We start from the raw sequence: 26,109 nt of genomic DNA, 5'->3' as shown, positions 1-26,109 counted from the left end.
AAACAAAAAAACCCCAAAACCCCAGAAGCGAAGAAAACTCAAAACCCAAGTAAGAAAACACCCAACAGGTGAGATTCTGAAGCTCTTGGATTCATTTCCTGATTGATTTGTTTTTGGACAAAGAGGTTAGACAGAGGGGCGCTGGGGGTCCCAGGGGCCCCGAACAGGGCGGCTGCATCATCTCACGCACTTGGCCGTCTCGGGGTTTAAGGAAGAGCCACGGGGAACCTTGACACAGAACACAGTTTCTCACAGGAAGCTCGGGAGAGGCCAGCAGCCTGGCTGCCTGACCCCCCCTTCTGCCTGGACCCCTACACGTCAGGAGACCCCAAACCAACAGATGTTACATGTTTCAGGGAGAAGAGCTTGCCCCCTTGCAAGAGAGGACCTCGACAGGACAGGCAGCAGCGTCCCCAGGCCTGCCTGTGGTCACCTTTGGCCAGGTCGCTGGGAGCAGCCAGGCCTGGACCACTGTGAACCGGGGAGAGACGGGGTGTCAGGGTGTGGGAGCAGAGGGGGCCAAGTCTAGGGACGTTTGCAGGGAGCGGGAGCGAGGAAGCGGGCGGGGGGCCGGGGAGGGAGAGAGACCCCTGGCTGTTAAAGTCGGACACTTTCATCACGGTCTCCAAGGCTCTGGCGTGTTCCTGGCTGACTCGGAGTGGGAAGGGTAAGCGCCAAGTGTCTCTCTGGTCCTTTCCTGAGGCGCCTCGGGGTCCTGGCAAAGCAACACAGCAGACGGTGGGCGGCTGGAGCCGATGGGCTGGGGGAGGCGCCTGCTTTCGATCCGTGCTCCCCCAGCAACCCTGGAGGCCTTACCCCACTGACCCGATTCACCCGCACCCCTAGGAACCCCGTCAATGTGGTCTCACTCCTTGCAAACGGCAGTCGGCTCTGTTAACAGACATTGGTCAGGCCCACAGCCTGACGTGTACAGGACTGGCCCGACGATGGGGCTGTGACTGCCAGCGCCGGGCGCCCACGAGCCAAGACGCTGAGTCACAGTCACCCGTTAGGCCCCCTTCCCCCTCTGAAGCTCTGGAGGGAGCTGGGGTACCCACAGAGCGACACCTCCATCACTTTTAGTTATCTTTTTTATTCTTTTCTAAATCAGGAAAGACTTTGGGGGCAACTACGAGGTGGCGGAAATCTGGAAAGCTGGTTGGAACAGCTTGCCAACTTGTCTTCTCTTTGGTGACCACAGGAAAAAACAGAGGAGACTTGAAGGGTCTCCCTAGGAAGAAAAGGACCCAGCAGTTCCCAGAGGGCCACAATCCCCCACCTTCAGCTGTACCTTCTCCAGAAACGCGGGGCCGGTGTGGCTTGCACCAGGACCGCTGCTCTACGAGAACCCTTCCTCTGCAATTTATCACAGATAAATATCGGCTCGTTTCGAGCCTTCAGGAAGTATTGGGGTTGTGGGGAGACTCACAGCTTCATCTTCAGAGAGCCTGCAGGAGGGGAAGCCTTAGAAGCAGCCCTGCCCTCCACCACTTCCTACTGCCCGATGGCCCAGAGGCGGCCTTCTCCGTTGGAGGTGGTACGGCCCTGAAGGCGCAAAGGCTGGGTCTCGGGGCTCGGACCTCATGCAGACCCCTGCAGGGGGCCTGGCTGGACACCTCAATGGCCACCAGGAGTCAGGACAGCCTCACCCCCACCATCTCATTTCCGATCCGCTGCGGTCGAACGGTTCAAGACCCGAGACAGTGACGTGCCTTGGGTGGTCACTTCTGATTTGCTGGGCGAGCGGAGGTGACACAGAGCCACCCGCCCACATCTGTCGGCCTGCAGGCATAGGGGAGCAGGCCTTATCTGCAGGATCTGCTGGGGCTTCAACCACAGGACAGCTTGGAAACCCAAGGCTTCCTTTCTGAGGAGCGAGTGTCAGCTCAGGCTGCTGCGAGCTGTCAGAAGTCTCTGTTCCCCGAAGCACAGGAGAGGACCCGGGGGTCCCTCCCAGAGGGCAGGTCCCACACTGCTGAGGACAGGCTGCATGGCCCGAGGCTGGAGCCGCCGGGGCGGGGGGGCGGGGAGGGGACCCCACGAGAGCCACTGGGCCCGATGGCTCTTGCGGGCCGGGAGGGCCACCTCCAAGGGGCAGATGCCAGGCTGGGGGCACACACGCACCCCAAGGCGGCAGCCCCCTTCTCTTCTGGTGAAAGTCACCCACGGCTGTGGGTCCCCCCAAGGCTTCAGCCCTGGGAAAGGAGCAAAGCCAGTGCCCAACGCCACGCCCGTCTCTCGGGGGTTGGGCCGCCCTCGCAGAGGCGCCCACCCCGGGCTGGACCAAGGCTGACACCCCAAGGACGAGGCACAAGAAGCACAACCGGCACGTTTGCGTTTTCTTTCCCTGTTTTGTTTCGGTTTTTTTCTTTAAACCTAAGGAAGCAGGTTCTGAGAAGACAGCACAGCGGCGTCGGCCTCCCCGGGCCCGAGGGCCACACGCGCATCCCCGCGGAGGGTGCAGCGGGAGGGGCGGGAGGGGGAGCGGGTCAGACGGCGGTGCGCGTGGGCGTGCTGGGCTGGTTCAGCCGCAGCGTTTTACACAACCAGCCGGCAAAATCCACTTCTTCCACCTCGGACCGCTTGATGAAGGCGTGGTTCTGAAAGGGAAGGAATGACGTGAGTGGCCCGGCCCTGGCCGGCCAGCCGGGTCCCCACCCCAGAGCAGGGAGGCCCGGGCCCGAGGCCACGCGGCCTGGGACGGGGTCTCAGGCGACGGGGGAGGCCACTCTATGCCCCCTGGAGCCCAGGGTGACGTGGGGTCGGCTCACCCTCTGTGGGGCGTCCCGGGCACTGCGGGGTGTGGAGCAGCATCCCTGCCCCGACCCGCTCGACGCCAGGAGCCCCCCCAGGTGTGACAACCACAGACATCCCCAGATGTGGCCCAGGGATCCATGGGGGCAGAGTCAACTGGGTGAGAACATCTGATCTGGAACCACGGAACTCTGTGAGGATAGCAAGTGCCCTACGTGCCCTGTCCAGGCGGCAGCCACCGGCCGCTTGAGGCTCCTGAGCCCTTGAAACAGGGCCCGTGTGGCTGGAGAGCAGGATCGCGCCTCGTCCGTCAGTTTAAGTAACTTTAACAGTCACCCTGACAGCGGTTCCCGTTCGGAAGGGCGGGGGTCTAGGCCTCCCACGTGACATCCGCCTGTTATGCCAGCTGGGGAGGCGAGACCACCCCCACCTCCCTAAAGGTGGGCGCAGGCTTGGGTGAAACACCAAACCAAGGGAACAGGACTCGTGGTCGGGGAGACAGTCAGCCCCACACGGCCCGCGGTGTCACGCAGGCAGAGACCTGGACGTCGTCCCGCACCGTGTGAACTGCGCAGAGCTGGGCGGGGTGGGGGGTTGGGGGGGAAGACGATGGCAGGTGTCAAAGTTCACTCCCCTGTTCCGTGGGTCTGCATGTTCCACAGTGAACACGTGCTTCTTATGTCGTGCGTGCCCTGAACACACGTCACTGGACTCAGTAAGGAGCTTCTAGAAAGCAGCAGATGGACGCAGACCCCTTCCCACAAGGCGCTCCAGGCCAGGCTCACTCTTGGGGCCACAGCAAACTGACTACAGCTGCGACACACAGGCTGTAGCCACAGCTAACAGAGGGGTGGGCTTAGACAGGGTGCCTTCCTGGAGGCGGTGCCGAAGCAGAGGCCCACAGCTGGGGAGAGAGCAACAGGACACGTCCCAGAAGGAGAAGGGCCATCCTGTGCAAAGGTCCTGAGGTGGAAAGCGGGAGGGAGGCTCGGTGGAGGACATGGTGGGGAGGGGGGAGCATGGTCCTGCAGGCGGGGGCAGGGGCACAGGAGCCCACCGGAGGGCGTGGCTCGGTTATTCAAACTACCGCATCGTGACCACCCTAAGAGGCTCCTTCTCTCCCGTGTGGACACCTGAGGTTGACAACCCACGTCTCACGCCTGTAGCTGGCAGTGTTTTCTCTCTTCGAGACACAAGATGCATAAACAAGGGGCTGACTCAGCATCGGGGGTGACTCAGGGGGTCAGGCCTGGTGGTGGAGGAAGAAGGCCTAACGTCCACAGCGGACGTGGGTGGAAGGCACTGTGACGGTCACCCTGAGGCTGGCAGGCAGCCCTGCCGGGGGAAGGCCAATGCTGGAGACCACCTTGGTTTTCAAGGACGTTGGACAGTATGGGTTTAGAGGAAGGCAAACACCCCCAACGTTGGTGCCCCCAACGCCTTGGAGGCCGGCCATTCTGAGACACAGCCCTAGCCCCGGGCACACGGGCCCTTCTGTCCCCCGAGGAGCTAAGGGGACCACGGCCGCTCTGCACAGCCCCCTCCAGCAAGCCAGGGAGACCCACAGAGGTTCTCCAGCTTGGCCGAGAGACAGCGGAGCCAGCTCAGCGTTCACTCAGGGCGAGGAGGGCCTGCCAGGGACCTCCGGAAGTCCAGAATCTGTGGGTGTCACTCACCATGAGCATCTTCAGATCTGCTCGCTCCGCTGGGTTCTTAATGAGGCTGCGGGTTCCAGGGGGGGGAGAGAGAAGACAGGCGGGCAGTCAGCGGCCTTGGGGGAAGAGGCCTGCATCCTGCTGCCCCTTCCTGCCTGGCCCCCGTGGGTGAGGGGCTCCACCGCCACCCTTGGGTGGGAGAGCAGGATGCCCCGGGAGGGCAGGGCAAGAATCTGAGACCAGGACAGGAGGGAAAGGGGAAGAGGTGGGAAACGCCCCCACGCTGCTCCATCAGAGGCCCAGCAGCAACCGCAGCTAAGTTTCTAATAAAAACCCCCAAGTCTGGGAGTCCAAGGGTCAAAGTGGAAGTCTTCTCTTCACGAAAGCAGAACTGTCTAAAAGGCAGCTGCTCAAAGCAGTTCAGGGCTGAGTGGCAGTTCTTCAAAGTGGCAACCTCACAGGGCACAGAGAGGTTTACGGGGAGCGCTGGACGCACAGCCAACAGGCTGGCTGCGAGGTACGCAACCCTGGGCCGCAGTGTCGCGTCCTGACATGCAGGGCGCTCGACAGGCCGGCCCTCCGGGTCCACAGCCCGCTCGCCCGAGGCCACATCACCCAGACGCTTCAGAGGGTGGGAGGGCCACCCCCCGGAAACCGGCTCTGAAGGCCTGCCTAGCAGCAGCGGGTTAGGGGCTTGAGGGGTTAGGACACTGGGCTGCCTGCTGGCAGAAGGCAAGGCGGGAGTAGCATTATTTCCAGAGAGCCTGCCATCCTGGCTCGCGTGGGGTTTTGGGGACAAGCTAGGGGTGGCAGCTGGACGCCGTGACTCAGCAGCCTCGGTGGGGGGTTGGCGGGGGGATCTGGGTTCTCAGGTGAGCTCCGGTCCCGCCAGACGCCGCCACTGCCCGGCATCCCCGAGGCCCCGGTCGCCCCAGGAAGCAGACGGCCTGGCCCCTGCCCCACCCGACCCGAGCTGGCAGCCGTGGCATCTTACCATTTATTTACAAACTCCTGGAAGTCCTGGGTGAAGACGCCATTGGGCAGCTTGGGAGGAGGCTGTGGGGCAGGACAGACAGGCGGGGGAGAGAGCTCAAGGATGCTTCTGGAATCAGGGAGAAAAGGCGCTTCCCAGCCTGTGCCTCTGAGGACAGCTCGGCACTTGTCGGGGACCCTCAGGACGCACCCTTCCTGGAGGCAGAGGGCGCCCACCCCCCCCTTCCAGCAGCTTCCCCGGGCAGCCCTGCCAACTGGGTCGGCCTTTTCCCAGAGTTTCCTCCAAAAGCTCTTCTTGTTTGGGGACCACGACTGGTTCTGGAGTGAAGGAGAACAGGGCTCATCCTCATTTTATGGACGAGGGTGGTTACTCTCGACCACGTGCTACACGGTCTGGGCCACTACCCTCCGGAGGTGCTTGGAGAGAGCTGGGGGTCTGCCTGAAAAGAGGGGGAGCCCGAGGGGCCTGGCCCCGCACAGGTCCCGGGGTGGGGACAGCCGTGCGCAGGCTCAGGCCCCGTCCAGGAGGGCGGTGGGGCTTCTTCCTGTTCAGGGGTGGGAGGTGTCGGTGGCCTCCCTGGAAGGACGTGCTCGCTGGGCCTGGGCGTCACTGCCAGGTGCAGGGATAGCTGTGTCACCGGAACCACCCCGCTGTTCTGTCACCACTGACCCTGCTGTTCTGTCGCCACTGACCCTGCTCTGAGCTGCTCACCTCAAGACCCAACCCTGGGCCAAGCTCGGCCACCCCAACTCCAAAGGGCCACTGGAAACACACTTCCATCAGAGAAGGGCCAGGAGGGTGACCCGGCCACGCCGAGGAGGAGGGCTGTAGGGTCAGGTCCTGCTCGGTCCCGTCCCAGCTGCAGGCCTGAGGAGGCCACTCCCATCCTTATGCCTGGATTTACCCATCTGTACACTGGGAGTATCCACGCTGCCCTCTCACGGGGCGGGGAGAAGGATTGCGTGGGTGCCCTGTGCCCCCTTCCCAGAGAGGAAGGTGACGCCTCAACTTTCCCTGAGGAAGTGGGATGATTTATGGCTTCACCCACAGGGCCCCAGCGCTCGGCCACTGCGCTCAGAGTGAGAATTCTGGGTCCATCCCCGTGAGAGGATAAAAAAGAGTCCCCTGGGGAGGGGAGGTGTGCGCGTCCTACTGGACTCAGTGGTCTCCACGGCTCCCTGCGGCCCCTCCCCGACACGACCCACAGTCTACACGTCGAACGCTCTTCTTTCTGGGGGACGCTTTCCAACGCGAACGGCCTGATGCCGCTGCTGTGGAGACCTGCCTGCCAGCAGGGCTCCGGGCACGCACCTCGTTCACGATGTAGTCCAGCAGCTCAAAGATTGCCATGGCCGGCCGGCTGTCCATCCCATGACCTGCCCAGGGCAGAAACAAAGACGGGTGAGATGGGCAGGTGGGCACCGTGCTTCCGTCGGGCGGCGGGGCCTGAGCGCCCTCCTCCGCACCCGGCCCGACCCAGAGGGCAGGCTCCCGGGCCCAGCTGCCTTCCTGGGAGAGGAACGTCCCTCCTGAGCCTCTGGTGAATTAAAAAAACAAAACACCAGAACGAACAGGGACGTTTGTCGAGAAGGCACACATCTGGCAGGGGGCTGCGTCCGGGCTGTGCTAAAGCCGACCCCCTGCCCCCTGGCGTTGGGGGAGGGGGCACGGGGGGCCGAGCAGGCAAGGGCAGCAGTGTGACCTGGCACGGACCTGCGGGCTCAGGATGGTGGCTGGCTGGGATGGCTGACCCCTGTCCTAGACCCAGCTGGCCAGGCCCGCGTTTGGCAGCTGGACTTTTGCCTTCTGTCCCCTGTCCTGAAATGGGCACGTGGGCCAGGGCCGGGCCTGGGGGAGGTGCTGGCAGGCCGAGCGGCCTGGCACAGCGCCCCGCTCCTCCCCACCTGGAAGGCCTGGGCACCGTCTGGGAGTTGGGCTGGAAAGGGAGGGGCAGGGCCGGGGCCTGAGGACACAGATGCGGGCGGGGGGGTTCTCCCCTCGGAGGAAATCAAGACACCTCAGCAGTCTGGGTGCGGCACCAGGAAAGGGGAGGGTCTGGGCTTGAGAATACTGTGAAAACCACCATCTGACGACCCAAGTGTCCGTCAGTGGTAAACAGATACCACACGGTGGAATATTATGTGACCATAAAAAAGGAGCGAGGCACCGACACTTGCCACGGTGTGGACAGATCTCAAGAACACAATGCTCAGTGACAGAAGCCAGACACAGAAGGACACACAGTGTGTGATTCCATTGATGGGAAACGTCCAGGACAGGCAAATCCACAGACACAGGGAGTGGGTTCGTGGTTGTCAGGGGCTGGGGAGGGGACAGGGTTTCCTTTTGGGGTAATGAAATGTTCTGAAGTGAGATAAAGGTGATGGTCGGACAACTTTGTGAAGGTATAGAGATCCAGTGAGTTATAAGCCGGAATCGAGTGGACCATATGGTATGTGAATGCTATCTCAATAAAGCTGTTAGAAAGCAACCAACTGCAGTCCACTGCATGGTCCTTTGGGCTCTCACTCAATTCAACTCTCTTCCGGTCACTTGACTTTAAAAAAAAAAAAAAATCACAGAGCCCTACGCGCCGCTTCCTAATTACACCACCTGAGCCATGACCCTGACCCCTCGCCAGCCCCCAACGTGGTGGAAGCATCGGCCTGAACCTCGCAGGCGGCTGCTTGAGGTACCAGGAGGCCCCTGGGAGCCCCGCTGCCCTCTCGTACCCGTGCTGTGTGTTGGAGCTGAATCTAACCAGCCGCCCGAGACCCGAGTCGAGTTCCTTTCACTTTGGACTCCCTGAAGGGTCTGGCCCAACACAGCAGGACGGCCACTGCAGAGTCCAGGTGGGGGGCAGAAGACTGCCTGCTGGGCAACCCTTTCGGCTTTTCCGTACACTTGAACGTTCTCGTGATGAAATGCTGGAGAAACCACCCGCCACCCCACGGCTTGGCTGAGGGGCGAGTGTCTTGACCCCGCCAGCTGGCAGCAACAGGTGCAGCTGCCCCAGACGGGACAGTTCGGGGCGTTGCTTGCAGCGTTGTCCCCAGAAGCCTCAGGACCATCTGAGGACTGCTGACCGCAGTGAGCGCGGCCCAGAGGGACAGGTGGCGCTAAGAGGGGCCAGAGGGGAGGCAGCTGCCGTCCCCAGGCGCCGTATGCCCCATCCAAACCGGAAGTCCCAGCCTCGGGCCATACCGCTGATGGGGCGTCCGGGGGGTCTCGGCCGCGGCGAGATGCTGTGAGGCTCTCCTTCCGCGCCGTCGACCATGGGCCGGCCAAATATGGCCTCCAGCTCCTTGGCGTCCGGCGGGGGGATGGGGTACCTTCCAATGGACAGCTCCACCAGGGACAGGCCCATGCTCCAGATGTCTGACTGCACTGAGTAGTGAGTGCCTTGCAGCCGCTCCGGCTGGGGGGGAGATGGGCAGAGACGGCCCGAGGGAGATGGAGGGGCGCTGGCACCCTAGAGTGTCCCTGTGGTCCCCCTGCAGCCCCCATCCCGCTTAGGGACCCAGCAGCAGAAAGAAAGCCATTCCGCCCCCTCCCTCCACCTGCTTCCAGCCGTGCTGACAGCAGTCCCTTAAAGCCCCACAACCCAAAGTGCTTCTGGAAAGCGACCGGCCCAGGAAAGACGCCGGAACGTCTCCTTCTCCCAACAATCCCAACACGGACTTCTCAGAATCTGCTCTTAAAATCACCCAGATGGGGACTTCCCTGGCGGTCCAGTGGTTAAGACTCCACGCTGCCAACGCAGGGGGCGCGGGTTCGATCCCTGGTCGGGGAACTAAGATCCCGCATGCCACGCGGTGCGGCCAAAAAAAATTAAAGAGATAAAAATGAAAATAAAAAACTAAAATCACCCAGATAGTTCCTAAAATAACGGAGGGCTAGTCGACTGGCTCAGAAATTAACTGACTACTCTCCCCGAGCGGACAGACACCAGGCCGGCGTCTCCAGAGAGACAAAAACCCAGATGAGAAGATGATGGAAACTAGAAATTCTAAGGAGAGAAGAAAGCCCGCAAAACAAACTATACTACAGGGAAGGGCAGGCTTTTGGAAAAGCTTCTGGAAAACGGGGAAGAGCTGATGAGGGTCGGGGTGGGGGGGCAGGATGCTGGAGGGACTCACAGACATGTAGGACCGCGTCCCCACGAAGGAGTTGGCCATGGAGTCGATGAGCTGCCCGCTCACCCCAAAGTCGCACAGCTTGATCTCCCCTCGGGAGTTGACGAGGATGTTGGATGGCTTCACATCTGGGAGCAGAGCCGGCGGTGTGGACGCTGCGGGCCGCCGCCAGCCCCTCCCGGCCCCGGGGCGACCGTCCCCTTACCTCGGTGCATGATCTGGTGCTTCTCCCGGAGATACGCCAGGCCCCGCAGAACCTGCAGGGAAGCCGCAGGGCGGTGCCGTGAGGGGGACTGTCCTCTGGACAGGCCCGAGGCCCAGGCCGAAGTGGCCATGTGACAGTGACGACATTCTTCGGGTGGGTACAGTCACCCACCTCCCCAACTCTCACACGGCCCCCCACCTTGAGGAGGACACCGCTCTCCCCTTGTCTGAGGAGGGCCCAAGGCCCTGTCAGCAGGGCTGTAAGTGTCCAGCCGACCGCCCCGCCTCAGGGGTCACCCCAGCCCGAGAGGCGTCCTCTGTTGAGCCCTTTGGTGCCGGGACTGTGCTCAGGGCCCCCAGGTTGACGGCGTGAAGGATACAGTGGCTGTTTCACCGAGTTAGACAGGCAACACTCGACGACGACAGCACCGTGGGACAGTGTGTGCCTGGCGCCACGCCACGGCTCCTCCTGCCACCCCTATGCTTGTATGGGGCAGGGAAGTATCACCCCCACTTCACAGGCAAAGGGACGCCACCCGCTCAGTCCCACAGCCAGTGGAGGCTGGCACTGGCACCTCTGCCTCTTTGCCCGGAGGCGGATGCCCACCACTGGCTTCCGGAGGCTCCTTGAACCTGGCCGCGTGGAAGGGGGCAGAAGTAAGAAGAAACCCATGAGAACGCGGGGCCGGGAGCGCGCGCCCGCACGCACTTACCGCGATGCTGACCTTCCCCAGGATCTCTTCGGGGATTCTCTTGGCTTCTTTCAACACCTGGTCCAGGGAGCCACCATCCTAGGGGCAGCACAGGAGAGAGAGGCAGAGCTGCCCTGAGCCGTCGCCAGGCAGGGCTCCCCAGAGGGACGCCAGAGTGGCAGGGAGGAAAACGAAGCATTTCCCTGGTTCCCAGCGAGCTGGTGCTCAATTTCCTCCATGGAAAACAGAGGCCAGACCACAGCCAAAGGCAGCCCACTGGCTCAGAGCAGGGACTCCCGCAGCCCCGGCCACCTCTGGGGCCTCAGGAAACGGAAAGGGTGCCAGTGTGCTCGCCAGGAGGTCCATCCTTCCCGGAACTGAGGCCCATGGCTGGACGGCGTGACTCAGCCTTCCTGAGGTTGCCACGGCAGCGGCAGGCGGCCAGTGCTCCACGAGGCCTGCGGCTGAGCCGCCCAGCTTGCAGCCGGAGCACCAGAGAGCGTACCTGAGCCAGACCCGCAGCTCTGGGCCTGCGTCCCCTCCCAGCAAGTCAGCCGCGGCCTCGGGAAGGGGAGCGCGAGCACAGGGGCGCCGCCCGCAAGTGCCCGGCGCAGACGGGAGGCCAAGCCAGCTCCGCCAGGAAGGCCTGATGGCCGAGGGGCATGGGGGAGGGGGAACGATGGCTCGGCCCCCCGTCCTGCCGGTGTAGCCACTGCTCGCCACCCTGAACCTGGGATGTCCAGCAAAGGACGTGACACAGGGCACCCTAGTTGATCCCCTGACCAGGGCATGGCCCCAAATCCACACGATAACGAGGAAGTGACAGAAACCAAGTGTCTTGCGCAAGGTCACCCGGCAGCAAACCTGGAGACCAAAACCCCGGGTGTCGCCGACCAGCCCAAGGCACCTCTTCAGAGATGGGCTCCGAGGACACACCGAGGCCCCCCCAGGATGCTAGGCAGACCAGAGCTGAGGCTCGGGGCATGCAGTGGGAGGTGGTCAGCATCTGAACTCACAGCTGGGTGGAGAGCCTGTTTTCTCTCCATGCTGCTCTAGGACTCCTGTGGCCACCGGCTGTCCCAGGAGGCCTCTTATTCCGCTTGAGGGTGGGCGAGAAGCCTGCAGCCTCGGAGACGCCTGGTCCCCCCTCCCTGGCACTCTGCTCCAGCTGTGCTTGGGGAGAAGGGCCGTGGCAGGAGTTGTGGAAAGCCCCAGGCCCTCCAACGCTTTGGGAACCCATGAGGGACTCTGTAGGCTAGCCCCAGCCTGAGGACGAGGGGGCTGTGCGTGCAGCGACGGCGGGTGTGGCCGCGGAGGAACCCACGGGACCAGGCGGTCCAGTGCACTTGGTCGGCAGGCTGCCCGGCCCAGCCCCGTTCTGCGTGCAGGGCGAGATGGGAATTCCACTTTTTTCTCATTTTTTGTTTCATCAACCTCAAAAGGATTTTTTAAAAAAAGCGTTCGTGATCCCTGCTCCCTGACTCGGCTCCCTATACTCTTAACTTTCCGTAGGATTGCGGTATGTTTGCTGGATGACATTCAGGGAGAACGTCTCCGCAGCGACTACGGTGGGCCAGGCCCCAGACTGGGGTCTCAAGGCGACTGAGGACACAGCGCGGGTCTTCTCCACGCAGCCCCACTGCCACCCACCCCCTGACATCAGCGTGGATCATCCTCTGTGAGGGGCCGAGCTGATACGGAGTTTTAAGTCTATCTATCTATCTATCTATCTGGGGGCTCATATTATGCATACTTTCCTCTCGGGGGATTTTCTCATCCGGTGCATATATGCTGCTTTCACTTCTCCCCTGGAAAGCGGCCTGGTGTCATTCTTCACCTCCCCTTTGCTGACGGACGTGTCTGATTTTTCATTATTGTAGAACAAGGGAGTGCATTCTTCAGTAGATTTGACCAGGACCCAAGAAAATACCAAGAGGTGCCTCTGAGTGGTCAGTCGGCTGCTCCTTGGCCGCTCCGGCCCTGAGACACCCGCTGTCCGCTGGTCCAGGCCCCTAGTTTCCCCAGGAATAGGAATAGGTCTGGGCACCGGGGAGCCGCCAGCCCTGCTGTTTCCCGTGCCCACAGGTGAGTTTCTCCTTCTGTGCTGAATCGGGGCTGCTCGTCACAGCCAGCGGGCCTTTCTCACAAGCTGGAGCTGGAATCTACCCGGTGGGAGACGAGAGTCAATTCGTGCACGACCCTGCGTAGAGACGAATGCGCGCCCTCGACAGGGAGAGAAATGGAGGTGATGCAGGAATCCGGGGAAATGGTGGCGGTGGGGACAACGTCACGGCTGACGCTCCGTCAACGTTCATGGACCAGCTCGCCCCGTCCTCACACCCTTGGCCTGACAGACAAGGTGTGAGACTCGCCCAGTCCCGCGTGAGAAGTGGGGGGACTGCAAGCGTCCTCTCACCGCCATGTGCGAGACCCTGCAGGGGACCATCGGGCACGAGGACGCCGGGGTGGGTGGCACAGGCCCTCTCAGCGCTTCCTGTCGTCTTGTCCTCCGCACGCCCTCCCCGCCCAGCAGCCGCCCGCCACTTAAGGCTCACCTCCACGGATGTAACCCGTCAGCAGAAAGAGGGCCGCGCGGGCCACACCCGGGCCCGTGTCTTTGCGTTTGTGTGCCATCTACGCGTTCCACTGTCGTCATACGCTCGCTATGAAAGCGAACAAGAAAAGCCCAACCGTGAAGCTCTGAAGGACGAACACAGCCAACAAAGAGAATCCAGCATCTCCCCTGCATCCCAGTGGTTCCGTCTGTGCGCTGCCGGGGTGCAGGCGCCTCACCTGGAACTGATGCTTTACACCCACCAAGGACAGAGGGGGAGGGGGTGGGGCTGTGAGGCTGCCTCTTTCCTTTTTTATTTTATTTTATTTTATTTTTTTTAGACCGTGCTGTGTAGCACGCGGGATCTTAGTTCCCCAACCAGAGATGGAACCCGTGCCCCCTGCAGTGGGAGCGCGGAGCCTTAACCACTGGACCGCCAGGGAAGCCCCATGCTGCCTCTTTTGTACAAGGCAAAGAGGGGCCTCCAAACTCTCAGGGTATTCAGGGAGCAGGGATGGGGGTAGCTGAATGGGGGGGTGAGCAGGGGAGGAGCGGGGAAGGGGAGAGGGAGGGAGGAGGCGGGGAGAGACAGCACAGAAGAGGCTCCCCTCACACCACAGCGATGTCACATCCTTTTCTTGCCCTGATACTCGTCTGTGCAGTGTCGACCAGGTGGGTGGGCAGATACGACTGCCCTCTCCCAGGTGGGGAAGGGGCTCCCACGGGGCAGTGCCAGGCGGGAATCAGGCAGCCAGGTCGGCGCAAGGCAGCTGGGGGAGCCCTCCCTCCGGCCCACATTCCTCGCGGGCTCTTGCTCAAATTCGTTTCCTGCCTCCGTTACAAAACCATCAGAGGGGACGGCACGCTGGAGGCGAGGCGTAATCGAAGCCACCCGCTAAAAGCCACGCGACATCCTGGTTTTGCAAGGGCCCTGAGGGCCGGGGCCTGGACAGCCGGGCGCGGGCAGGGCCCTACCTGACAATGGAGGCACGGCAGAGGGCCGGCGGCATTTCCTCTGGGGGCCTTCGGCTCTGACCACTTCTGCTTTCGTTACACCTGATCCCACCCACTTCTGAGCCTCGAGACCAGAGTTCCTTAATGAGGGGGCACATCAGAATCAACCATGGTTTAAAAGAGATGGGCGGCCGCCCTCCATGGCAGAGGCCTGGTCCCATGGGTCTGAGCTGGGGTGCAGACCTGGGTCCCCAGACCACGCACTCTGGTTAGAGGGCACTTGGGAAGGAGAGATCAAGTGTTTAGTCGCGTAGCCCACCGGCGGGCCTCAGCCCTCAGGCGTGCCTGCTTAGGTGCAAGGACTTTCAACGCTGCATTACTCAGAAGGCCGCGGGGGCCGGAAACAACCTCAGTGTCCACCAAGAGCGTTTCATAAATTACCCAACAGGTACACGTGGACGCCAGGGCGCTAGACGGGGGGGAAAGAGACGGAGCCGGCTCTGTGCCGACAGAGAGCAACGTCTACCATGGATCCGGGGAAAAAGCAACGTCGGGAGGAGGGTGTCTGGTGCTTAAGAAACAAAGGAGCCTACGTGCACACACGGCTGCACCGCCTCGCCCACCTCCAAGAGGGTCCCCCGGGAACAGGACGGGGACTCCGGGGTGGGAGGGGAGGTGCCCCGGGCCCCGCCGCGCTCACCATGTGCTCCATGCAGATGCTGATCTCGCCGTCGCTGTAGAAGGCCCCGTAGAAGCCCACGATGTACGGGGAGTTACACTCATGCAGCACCTGCAGCTCACGGATGATCTGGTTCCGGATGGCTGGCTTGATCTCCAGGTGGATCAGCTGCAAGGGACAGGGAGGCGGGGTCAGGACCGGGCCACTGAGGGGGGCCGGGAAGGGGGGGTGTCTATGTACCTGAGAACGGGGAACACACACCCACACACAGACTGGAGCGGGAATGTTCGCAGCAACCGGCTTCACAGCAACTGAAAGGTGGAAGCAACCCAAATGCCCTGAATCAACGGAGGAAGGGACAGAAGAATGTCTCTCTACGCCCTGAACATCGCTCAGCTGGGAAAAGGGGTGATGCACTGACACTCGCTGCAATGTGGATGGACCTTGAGAACATCATGCTCACTGAGAGAAGCCAGACACAGAAGGACACACGGTGGGTGACTCCACTGATGGGAAATGTCCAGAACAGGCAAATCCACAGAGAGTGCATTCCTGGCTGTCAGGGGCTGGGGGACAGGGGAGTGACTGCTAACGGGGATGGGGCATATTTTTGGGGTGATGAAAATGTTCTAAAATTGATGATGGTGGTGGAGGCACAGCTCTGTGAATATACTAAAAATCAGTGAATTAAATACTCTAAAAGGGTCGTTTGTATGGTAGGTGAAGTACGTCCCAATAATGCTGTTTAAAAAATATATATCATCAGAGGCAACATTATTCACTTGGTTACAGGGGGAGCTCTGTTAATCAAATCATACAAAGGGCCAGCCTTTCCCAGGAGCAGACCAGGTAATGCCCTGTCCTATGCGGCAATTACTTCACCTCTGCCCCCCTCCGCCCCTTGGGTTTTCTGAACCCCTTCCCACCCCCAGCCTAGAGAGAACAGATAGCCTTCCACTGCCACCCTAGGATCCTAGCTCCCCTTCCCCTTGAGTTTGTCAGCAGAGAGGACTGTCACCAAATTCATCGCAATATCTGGAAAAGTTAGAAAAGAAAGGATCGTCCAGAGATGCAGAAAAGACAGCTGACAAACAGCCAAGAGCAACGCCCAGCTACAAACCCCAAATAAGCCAAGATCCCCCGTACAGCGGGGGAGAGTCAGGCCGCGGGTCCACGTCCTGGTTACTTCGAGTCCTAGATGCTACAGCCATGGTGATAAGACAAGAAAAGGGTGTGATTTCCACCTGTCCATCAGAGAGGCGGAACCAGATCCCCGGTACCTGAAAATGACCACTATCAATTCAACAGACATTTCTGTAGAGTCAGTTACACTCGGGGCTGGTGAGAGGGAGAGACAGCACAGATGGTCCTGCTTGGAGGAGACGCACCACCAGGAGGGGAAGAGACGCAGGCAAAACAACCCCGCTGTGGTGGAGATGCTGACGGAGGAATCACAGAGGGGGGTCCAGGGCTCAGGCGACACTCAGGCCGGGCCTTGAAGCACAGGTGGGACTCTGCCAGACGGACCAGGTGGGGTGGGCATGCCGGGCGGAAGGACACAGAGCTGCCTGTTGGCGGGCTGTGTGCCGAGTTCAGCGGGGCACAGGGCGTGTGTGGGGCACCCACCAACGACCTTCAAAACCTTGAGAACTGCGGCAGCTCCCGGCAAAACGGTGCCTGGTGCCTACGCCGCCCCCAGGCAAAGCCTCAAGCCTCCACGTGAAGGTTCCCCACCTGACCCAGCCTGCAGAGCAGAGCTCTGGCTGTGGGCCCTGGGACACCGCACCTGTCCCTTGGCCACCACCAGCGGGATGGCGGAACACACCAGAACCCCAGGTGCTCTCTCCTCCATCGGCCGCCCCCGTGAGCACGTGCACACAGACCCGCTTGGAAAGGGCGAGATGAGGGTCTGAAAGCCAAGTGCTGCCGTCCGCATGCAGCGCGGCAGGTTCATCCTGCAAGCCAGGCGGGAGGGCACGGCGAGGCTGACAGTGGGCAATGCCAGCGTCAGGACCATCAAGGCCCAAGAGAAATACAGCGCGGGCCACCAATTTAATTTTGAATCCTCTAGCTGCTGCATTCAGAGTACAGAGAGACAGGTGACATGAATTTTTCATGTGTTTTGTTGAAACTCGGTGTAATGTATCAAAAATTGACTGTTTCGACCTGAGGGCGATGTAAAAATATTAACGAGTTTTTTCACACGGAGCCCTTGAAACCTGGTTTGTGTTTCTGCACGTACGGTGAGCCCTGGCTGACATCGACCGTGTTTCACGGGCTCGGCCACCGCGTCTGACCAGGGGCAGCCATCGTGGACAGAGCTGCTCTCGACCAAGAACTTCAAAGGAGCCGCAGATGAATCACTGGGGGGGTGGGTAGAGAAGCAGAAGTGGGGGAGTGGACGAAACTGGGCAGATCTGAACAAATCCCAGGGGTCCTGGAAGCCTGGAGTCAGGGCCTTAACGTGAATAAGGCCAAAAGAAGTCAGAGGCTTTCCAGAAAAATATGGTAAAGAGAGGATGCAGGGGCGGCTGCCATGTGAAGTGAGCCTCATGGATCACCTAGGAACCACCGCTGAGGGGGTGTGGAGAAAAAGCAGGAATGGGACGAGGGCCACGTTTCTGAGCACTGGTGCTTGCGATTTGCCCTGACGACGATGACCCATAGTGGGTGGAGAGTGGTGGTGAGAACTGCCCCCATTGGGCTGACCAGCAAGTTCAGGTTCAGAGACTTAAATGACGTCCCCAGGGGCATACAGCTGGTGAGCGGTCAGGGAGGGTTGGGGTCTGGCTCATGGAACGCCAAACAAAACCCACGCTCTTTCCACGGCAGCACCTGGGCCGTGCGAGCTCCAACAGCTGATTAAATAAGTATGGTGCTAGGAGTTCAAACCCCATCTAGGAGTCTAAGGCTGTTCCTACTGCAGAATGGGGGATTCAAGTTAGGGATGGGGGCAGGGGGCACAAACTAGGTAAAGAGGGAAATGGATTGTGGAGGCGAGGCCTTGACAGCTTCCTCTGGGTCAGGGTCAACTGCAAAGGGAGAACCCGAGAGGGTTCAAGCCCAATTCAGACACCGACCCAGCTAAGCCTCAGTTTCTCAGTAAAACAGAGCTGTTGGTCGATACAAATGAGAACGTGCGCACCGGCTTTGACCCAGGGCCATCACTAGAAAGAAGGCAGCTAGTGTTAGGACGTGGCCTTGGGCAGGTCTGTAACCTCCATTCTGGAAGCATGCAGATGCCGAGGGGAGAGAAACACACACACACACACACACACACACACACACACACACACACAGAAGGCTGAAAACATCCCTCCGCTTGGAGCGCAGGGAAGTTGGGAGAGCCCCACAGGTGCAACACGGTCACCGAATTCCTCTGCCGGTCCCAGTGACGCAGAGGTTGTGTGCCCAGGGCTCCCGCAAGGATGCGGGAGGAATCCTGACACCAGGCATGAGTTCAGAGAACATTTACGAACGGACTAACAGTGGAAATGGAGACCGGTTCTCGTGGGTCTTAGGGAACTGGTGTCACTGCTCGTGTCGTAGTGGTCAGGATAATCCCCTGCCCATCACAGGGGCTGGAGGGATGCCGGCCCACAGCAGGATCTGTACAGGCCTTCCAGAATGTGTGGAATTCCTACTCGGCTTCCCAGGAATTCGGAATTCCACCCAGGGTAGTGGAGGAAGGACGGAGGCCACTGTTCCTCAAAAACCACTTTGACACGTCAATTTTCCCACCTGTGTCCTCGGCTGAATACAGGCAAACAGAGCTCCTGGGAGAACTGGCACTCTGGGAGCCCTTGACCTCCGCAGACCGGCCGAGGGCTCCGGGGTCACCAGGGAGTAAATTCACGCCCTGAACTGCATGACTCTGGGTGCGGCTGCACAGGCCACAGGCAACTGGAAGGGGTTACGATTGATGGGGAACAAAATCTGAAGTTCACTCCCCCAATTTTTAGAACTTTTTTTTTTTTGGCCGTACCACGTGGTATACGGGATCTTAGTTCCCTGACCAGGGATCGAACCGGGGCCCTTGGCAGTGAAAGTGCTGAGTCCTAACCACTGGACCTCCAGGGAATTCTCTTTCTTAAAACAATTTTTATTCTATTATTATTATTTTTTTGGCCAAACCGCGCAGCATGTGGGATCAGTTCCCCGACCAAGGATCGAACCTACGCCCCCTGCAGTGGAAGCTTGGAGTCTTAACCGTTGGACCACCAGGGAAGTCCTCCCTTTTTTTTTTAAGCCTTTTATTTTGAAAGGATTATGCAAGCACGGGAAAGCTGCAAAAACAGCAGAGAGAGTCCCGTGTGCCCTTCACCCAGCTTCCCCTGGCACTGACGCTGTCTGTGACTGAGGCCGGTGTCACAGCCGGGACACAGACATCGGGGCACCACCACTAACTAGACTACACCCGGGCCCCCCAGCTTTAAACCCGGAAGCCTTACTTCGCAGGCTTTCAGAAAGCCGTAGACAAACTCTCGGATTTCATGGTTATACAAGGCACGTCGGCAGCCACCTGGAAGAGTCCTGGCTGGCCTGAGAACCCTCCGACCCTGACAAGCACTCTGACCCGTGCACTCTGTTCCCAAGTCCCCTCCTTCCGTCACCGTCTGAATTTCACGTCTGCCCTTCCACTCCCTGTGCTTTGGGCGATGGCAGACCAGGGATTTCGGGGGCTGCTCTGGTTTTGAAAAGGCTGCCTGTGGTAAGCAGACAGAAATAGAAAGCATGTGGCTGTAGGTTTCAGGAGGGAGGGCGGGGCTCTGGAGGCAGGAGGAATAGTTGCTGTGCTAACCTTCCCCCCCCATGGAAACCGAGTGCATGGTTCCCAGGAAAGGCGGGCCCTGCGCAGATCCCCCCGGGGAACGGGGTGGTCAGGTTTCCAAGAACGCAATTCGGAAACTACAGGACGATGGGCTTCCAGAAAGAGGGGGCTTTCTATGTCTGCAGGAACATGCCTGTGTGGGCTGAATCACGTGTCAACTCAACATCCCCCAGTCACGTGTGCAGGAGCCACCATCCCCAGGTGGTGACCTCCTCCTCTTCCCCACTCCCGATGTCTCTCAGGGACCCTCCCCTACGTGTAACAGGGAGGCTGCACTGTGGCACAGGAGCCCCGATGAGGGACTTCTCAGCACCAGGGTTTGCACTGAACAAGGAGGTGATGGTTGATTTTGTGTGTCCGCTTGGCTAGGCCATGGTACCCAGCTGTTCGGTCAGACGCCAATCTAGACGTCACTGTGAAGGTATTTTTTAGATGTGATCTAACATGGAAATCATCAGACTTTGAGGAAAGCAGGTGACCCTCCATAAGTGGGTGGGCCTTATCTAATCAGTTGAAGGCCTTAAGAGAAAAGACTGAGGTCGTGCCCCCCTGCCCCCACAAAGAGAGGATTCTGCCTCCAGACTCCTTCTCTCTCTCTTTTTTCTTCTTTTTAAATTTTTTGGCCACGCTGCGCAGCATGCAGGATCCTAGTTCCCTGACCAGGGATTGAACCAGCGTTCCCTGAAGTGGAAGCATGGAGTCTTAACCACTGGACCGCCAGGGAAGCCCCCAGACTCTCTTTGGACTCAAGCTGCACCAGCTCTTTCCTGGGTCTGCGCCCACCGGCCCGCCCTACAGATTTCAGACCCGCCAGCCACCACGATCACCTGAGCCAATGCCTTAAAGTACCTCTACCTACCCCACCCCCTACACACCCCTAGTGCTTCTGTTTCTCTGGAGAACCCTGGCTACTACAGGTGGCTCGGGTACCCCGTTGCCAAGGGACCTCCCTCCCCCACCCCACCGATGTGACCGTCACTACCAGCAGCCAGTCCTGGTCGGCAGGGCCTTCTCCTGGTTGTGAAGTCAGGGGAAGGCCGGCTCTAAGGGAACTCGATTCTCCTCCCTTCCGTCTGCTACCCTTCTCAAGCCAGTCCGTTCCCGGCGACCTGAATTTCAGACATCCCGCAAGGCAGCGGGTGGCCTCCAAGAGAAGAGCTGCGTGGGACCAGGCTGCATCACCACATTCTAACTAGAACCCACGTTGGCGGGGGTGGCCTCTGAGCCTGGGAGCCCGTCAGAAGGCAGAGGCCGGCACCCTGGAGGTCCCTCTCTCCCGCTGCCAGGGCACCCGTCGCCACCGCTCGCACCCGCAGAGCACGGGGACAGAGCCGTCGCCCTGCCGCCAGCTGCCTCTCACCTTTCTTGCCATGATGAGGCCCGAGGGTCTGTGCTGGACCTTGGTGACCACCCCACCGTTCCCGGCGCCCAGCTCCGAGATCCTTTCAAAGTCATCGTCCTTGAGCTCCCCGACCTTGGCCTTCTGGGTGAGGAAGGCTTCCAGCCTCTTCTTCTGCTGCTCGTCAAGTTCTAGCTCCTCTAGCTTCTTCTGCAGGTCCACCAAGCTTGCTCTGCGGAGACCCCAAGGGCGAGGGTTAGCCAAGACTGCACGCGCTACCGAGAGATGACTCAGCCCGAGCCGAGGTCACCGCGTGGCCACTGCACATTCCAGGCCCGGGGTTTGTAGCTGGGAGGTGAATCAGACCTGGTTCTGGTGCTTGAAGGGCCTACGATCTCACGGGAAAGAAAGACCACGCGCAGACACACAGCTGAGGTCCCTGAGAACTGGGGATGCCGTCCCTCTCCCCCGCTCATAAAGGTTAGGAGACCTCAGGACCTTGAGGACCAGCTCTAGCTCAGTGGCCCTGGTATCTGACCCGGGAGCCCTTCCTCCTGACACAAGAGCTCTGGACCACATGGGAAGGAGACAAGGGAACCGGAGAGACAAGCCTGGGGGTCGGGGAGTGAAGGCCCAGGTCAGGACACCTGTCTTTCACAGGGATGGAGGAGCAAACTCATTTTGAGTGGCCCCAGAGCAAAGAACTAGAACCAAGAGGCAGATGACAGAAGCCGTAGCATCTGTGCCTCTAATTTACACGAATTACCCAGAGGTACGGGCGGGGGAAAGGAGAGGGGCATAATTTAAACAGTGCAGACAATTCCAGGGCATTCCGTTCCAGCAGCACGCTCTTATTATATCTTGAGCGTTACTGTAAACGTTAGGCATTTATACGTACAAGCATTCCTAGAGCCGGTTATTAAAAACCAACCATGTGGGACTTCCCTGGTGGCACAGTGGTTAAAAATCCGCCTGCCAATGCAGGAGACACAGATTCGAGCCCTGGTCCGGGAAGATCCCACATGCTGCGAAGCAACTAAGCCCGTGCGCCACAACTACTGAGCCTGTGCTCTAGAGCCCGCGAGCCACAACTACTGAGCCTGCATGCCACAACTACTGAAGCCCGCGCACCTAGAGCCTGTGCTCCACAACAAGAGAAGCCACCGCAATGAGAAGCCTGCGCACCTCAATGAAGAGTAGCCCCCACTCGCCGCAACTAGAGAAAGCCTGCGCACGGTAACGAAGACCCAACACAGCCAAAAATAAGTAAACAAACAAATAAATAAATGTATATAAAAACCATGTATACTGCACTTTATTGGGTGATTCAACGAACTTTCAAAGGAAAGGTTGACAGTTAGCTATTTTCACTAGTGCCTTGACTTTGAACCAAATCCTGGAGTAAAAAGCAGCTCACTATAACAGGCAGGTAGACGCCAGCTCAATGCTCAGCGCGCACAAGGACTAACCTGAGGCTGCCCAACAGGAAAAGAACATGAGCTATGTACGCAATTTTAATAATTTCTAGCCACGTTAGAAAATGTTTATCTGGTGAAATTAGTTACTCTGGAATACGTATTATACTTACAGCTTCCCTGAATTTGGACAAGCCACATTTCAAGCGCTGGCTGTGGCCAAGGGCTCTACCCAAATAGTGAGTGCAGCTCTAAGAAAAGTCACTAGAGGAGAATGGGCCACCTCCAGAGGTCCCCACTCACCATTCTCCAGGGCATTTAAGCCAAGGTTTACCGCCCACCTAGGGGAGACCCCCCCCCGGGGGAATTCAAGCAGGAGATGAAGGGGGACACTGGAGTTCTGGCAGGAACCTTCCAAGCCCCAAGTTCAACCATGACTTGCCTACAACTTAAAGGGATGTGAGCAAAAGGGCACACAGGAGCAAGATGACCTGCCGCTGGGTGATGTCACCTGAGCTGGTACCTCGAAGAGGTCGCTGGGAGGTAGGGGGCTAGGTGCCACTTCCTGAGCAGGTACAAGAGCTTTAACTCCCACAATCCTCCTGGGAGGTATCTCTCTTGTAGACCCAGCCCACCCAGGAGGGACAAGGCTCAGAGGTTCAGTAACCTGCCTGAGGGTCACAAGGCAAGGAAGTGGCAGAGGCTGGAGCGACACCTATGTCCTTCCAGCCTGCAAAGCCTGTGCTCATGGTAGTGGTCCCCTGAGCCAGGACCTGGATAAAGGGGGAACAAGAAGGACGCTGACGGACAGAGAAGGAAAGGTAAAGGGAAGGAAAGAATGTGCCACGACCCCTTCACCATAGGGCTGAAGAGGCAGCTTTTGCAGCCAGACCCTCAGACCCTGGAATGTGTCCAGCCTGGCCTATGACATCTAAAATGCATTCTGGAGTCAGCTGATTAAGCCATTTTACATTTCATGGCAACTCCACTGTGGTTATTTAAAAAAACCCTGGAATTCCAACGGCTGTCTTCTTCTACTGGGGGAATTCTTGAAGGGATGGAAATCACAAATCATATTTTTAAAAAAAACGAGAAGAGAATATGATGAAGGAGCTGTCTTGTAAGAATAAGTGGAGTTTTTGAGAATCAGGAACACGTCCCCACACTGAGCTGCGCCCTCGGGGACAGAGAAAGATGTGAACTCACACACATATGCATCAAGGCGCTCCTCCTTCACCTGGTTGCAGGAGGCCAAGTCCCCTGAGAGGCACCAAACATGCCATTCGCCCATCACACCTGGTTCTCATGGGTCACACCACAGGCAAGGCACACGGCACACGGATCCCAGCCACGGACCTCTGAGACCAGCCTGGCCGCTCCAGCATGAAGAACGGGAGTGGGGAGGTCATAGGGACATGCTCTGGGGCCAAGTGGCGTGACCTCACACAACGCGACTCTGCCATCGTGTAACCCCAATGCCCCGTGCTTCTTCCTCTGTCCCTTCCTTCCTCTCAAATCCTCCTGTCCCCCTCAGTTGCCTCAAACCCACCCACACTTCTCCAGCCCCTCAAGGCTTTGCTAATCCATTCGATTCAGAATCTCTGTTCATCTGCTTTCAGGGGTCCCAGCAGGCCCCCGACTTCTTTCCTGCTGGGTGCCCAGTTCTCCCCACCCCCGCCCCTTCAAATGCCCCTCGCTCCTTGCTCCCCCCAGCCTCTATGCCTCCTCCAGGCCTCCTCACCACTCTCCCCAGGTTCAGCTCCACCCCCCACCAGCAGGGTCTTCTCAGGCTCCCTTCCCCTCAATTCCCTGAGGACCCCCCCACCCCCTCAGGGATCCCTCCCCACCCTCAAATCTCTCAGGCACCCCCTTCCCCTTTTCCTGGACCTCCTTACCCCACGCTCACTCCCAGGAACCCCGCTTGCCCCATCCCCTCCTCTCAGGAACCCCACGCGCCACCGTTCTTGGAACGCAAGGACCCCCCCCCACCCCCCCGCCTTTCCCTCCACATCACTACTCACGGACTCCTCCTCCTTCCTCCGATTTCACTACTGCGGACCCCTGACCCATCCTCTCCCCTCAGAAACCCTCCCATCATCATCCTGGCTTCACTATTTAGGGCGCCACATTCCGGTCTTCTCCCCGCAGGGACCGATTCACTATTCTGAGACCCTCCATCCCATCTTCTCCCAGCAAGAACCCTCCCCCAGCCCGATTTCACCATTCAGGGACCTCCCTCCCGCCGACAGCGATACTCCGAGCCCCTCACCTCTCCTCTCCTCTCAGGGCCCCCTCCCCGACCTTGCTACCCAGGGCCCCCTCCCCTCCTTTCAGGGACCCCCTTCCCCGATCTCGCAACTCAGGGACCCCTCCCCCTGTCCTTCCCACCCAGGGTCCACTCCCCCGTCCTCTCATCTCCTCGACACCCTCCCCCCGACCTCGGTACTCTGGGACCCCCATCCCGTCCTCTCCCCGGCCCTGGCCCTGCCCACTCACTCGGAGGCGCCCTCGCTGGTGGGGGACGGGCCCTCGGCGATGGCGGGGTTGATGGTGAGCGCCGGCAGCACCGGCTTCCTCCGGGCCAGCATCGGGGATCCGAGGGCCGGCGGTGGCGGCGCCTCTAGCCGGGGCCCATAGGGGGCGGGCCGGGAGCGGGCGGCGCCGACGCTAGCGCGGGGCTGCGGCCGCGGCCTAGGCCGGCGCCGGGGGGGCGAGGATGGGCGGCGCTGCGGATCGGGGCCGAGAGGCGCCAAGGGACGCAGGGGCTGAAGCCGAGGGATCGGGGCCGCGGCAGCCACAGAGGCCGGACCGAGGCTGACGCTGCAGCCGGAGCCCGGGAGGCAGAGGGAAGGGAGGGGGAGCTACGAGATCGCGGGCCTCTCGCGAGAACCAGAGCCGGGGAGCCGAGCCGGGCCCCGCCCCTCACCCCGACGCGTGCGCACCAGCCTGAGGCCGCCTCCTCGAAGGGAAAAGGGGAGGATACCGACTCTAGGCGGCGCCTGGAGCATGCGCACTCGCTCGTCTCCCACCGAGCGTGTGCGCATGTGCTTGGGGCGCCTGGAGGGGGTTCGGAGGAGGCAGGGCGAGATGGAGGGCGCGATGACCAGGTGCGCGTGGGGAGACGTCAGACCCTTAGAGCCTTGCAGGTGCCGGACTGGGAATACATCACCCGGTAAAATCCTCAAAAGTTGTGGGCGACTTAAATTGACCTCAGAGTCAAAGGCTTTTTGCCAATTATGGACACACACCTCCCCCCCCACACTCATAATATCAATTACCATCATTCTTTCACGAAAGAGAGGTCATTTAAAAACTTTTGTTGTTGTTGTAAGTATATGTAGCATAAAATTTACCGTTTTACCATTTGTAAGTGCACAGCTCAGTGGCATTAAGTACATTCACACGGTTTGGCAACCATCCCCACTATCCATCTCCAGAACTTTCTCATCCTCCCAAACTGAAACTCTGTCCCCATGAACCACTGACTCCCCATTCGACTCCCCCAGACTACCACTACTTTCTGCCTCTATGAATTCGACTCCTCTAGGGACCTCATATAAAGTGGAATCATACAATATTTGTCCTTTTGTGACTGTCTTATTTCACTCAACATAGTGTCCTCAAGGTTCATCCATGTTGTGGCGCGTGTCAGAATTTCCTTCCTTTTTAAGGCTGAATAATATTCCTCTGTATGGTTGGACCATGTTTTGTTTATCCGTTTACCCAGTGATGGACATTTGGGTGTTTCCACCTTTTGGCTGTGATGAATAGTGCTGCTATGAATATGGGTGTACCAATATCTGTTCATATCCCTGCTTGCAATTCTTTTGGATATCTACTTAGAAGCGGAATTGCTGGATCATATGGTGTTTCTATGTTTAATTATTTTGAGGGATCATACT

At 59.5% G+C, this 26,109-nt stretch overlaps 1 protein-coding gene across 1 annotated transcript; it reads right to left on the bottom strand.

The window, feature by feature from the left end:
• Window positions 1-2,331: 2,331 nt before the first annotated feature.
• On the bottom strand, window positions 2,332-25,083 carry MAP2K2 (mitogen-activated protein kinase kinase 2). Its single transcript, XM_061190726.1, has 11 exons — window positions 24,704-25,083; window positions 20,814-21,024; window positions 14,644-14,790; window positions 10,457-10,534; window positions 9,745-9,796; window positions 9,543-9,667; window positions 8,608-8,821; window positions 6,715-6,779; window positions 5,404-5,465; window positions 4,431-4,476; window positions 2,332-2,600 (listed from the first exon to the last, which is right to left on the bottom strand). Exons 1-11 carry the CDS (start codon window positions 24,793-24,795, stop codon window positions 2,490-2,492), a joined length of 1,203 nt encoding a protein of 400 aa, XP_061046709.1. The 5' UTR covers window positions 24,796-25,083; the 3' UTR covers window positions 2,332-2,489.
• Between the last annotated feature and the right edge of the window lie 1,026 nt (window positions 25,084-26,109).

Source organism: Eubalaena glacialis, chromosome 4 (assembly GCF_028564815.1).
Source record: "Eubalaena glacialis isolate mEubGla1 chromosome 4, mEubGla1.1.hap2.+ XY, whole genome shotgun sequence".
Lineage (NCBI taxonomy): Eukaryota > Metazoa > Chordata > Mammalia > Artiodactyla > Balaenidae > Eubalaena > Eubalaena glacialis.
The sequence above is the reverse complement of the archived record's forward strand: the minus strand, read 5'-3'. Positions and strand labels throughout refer to the sequence as shown.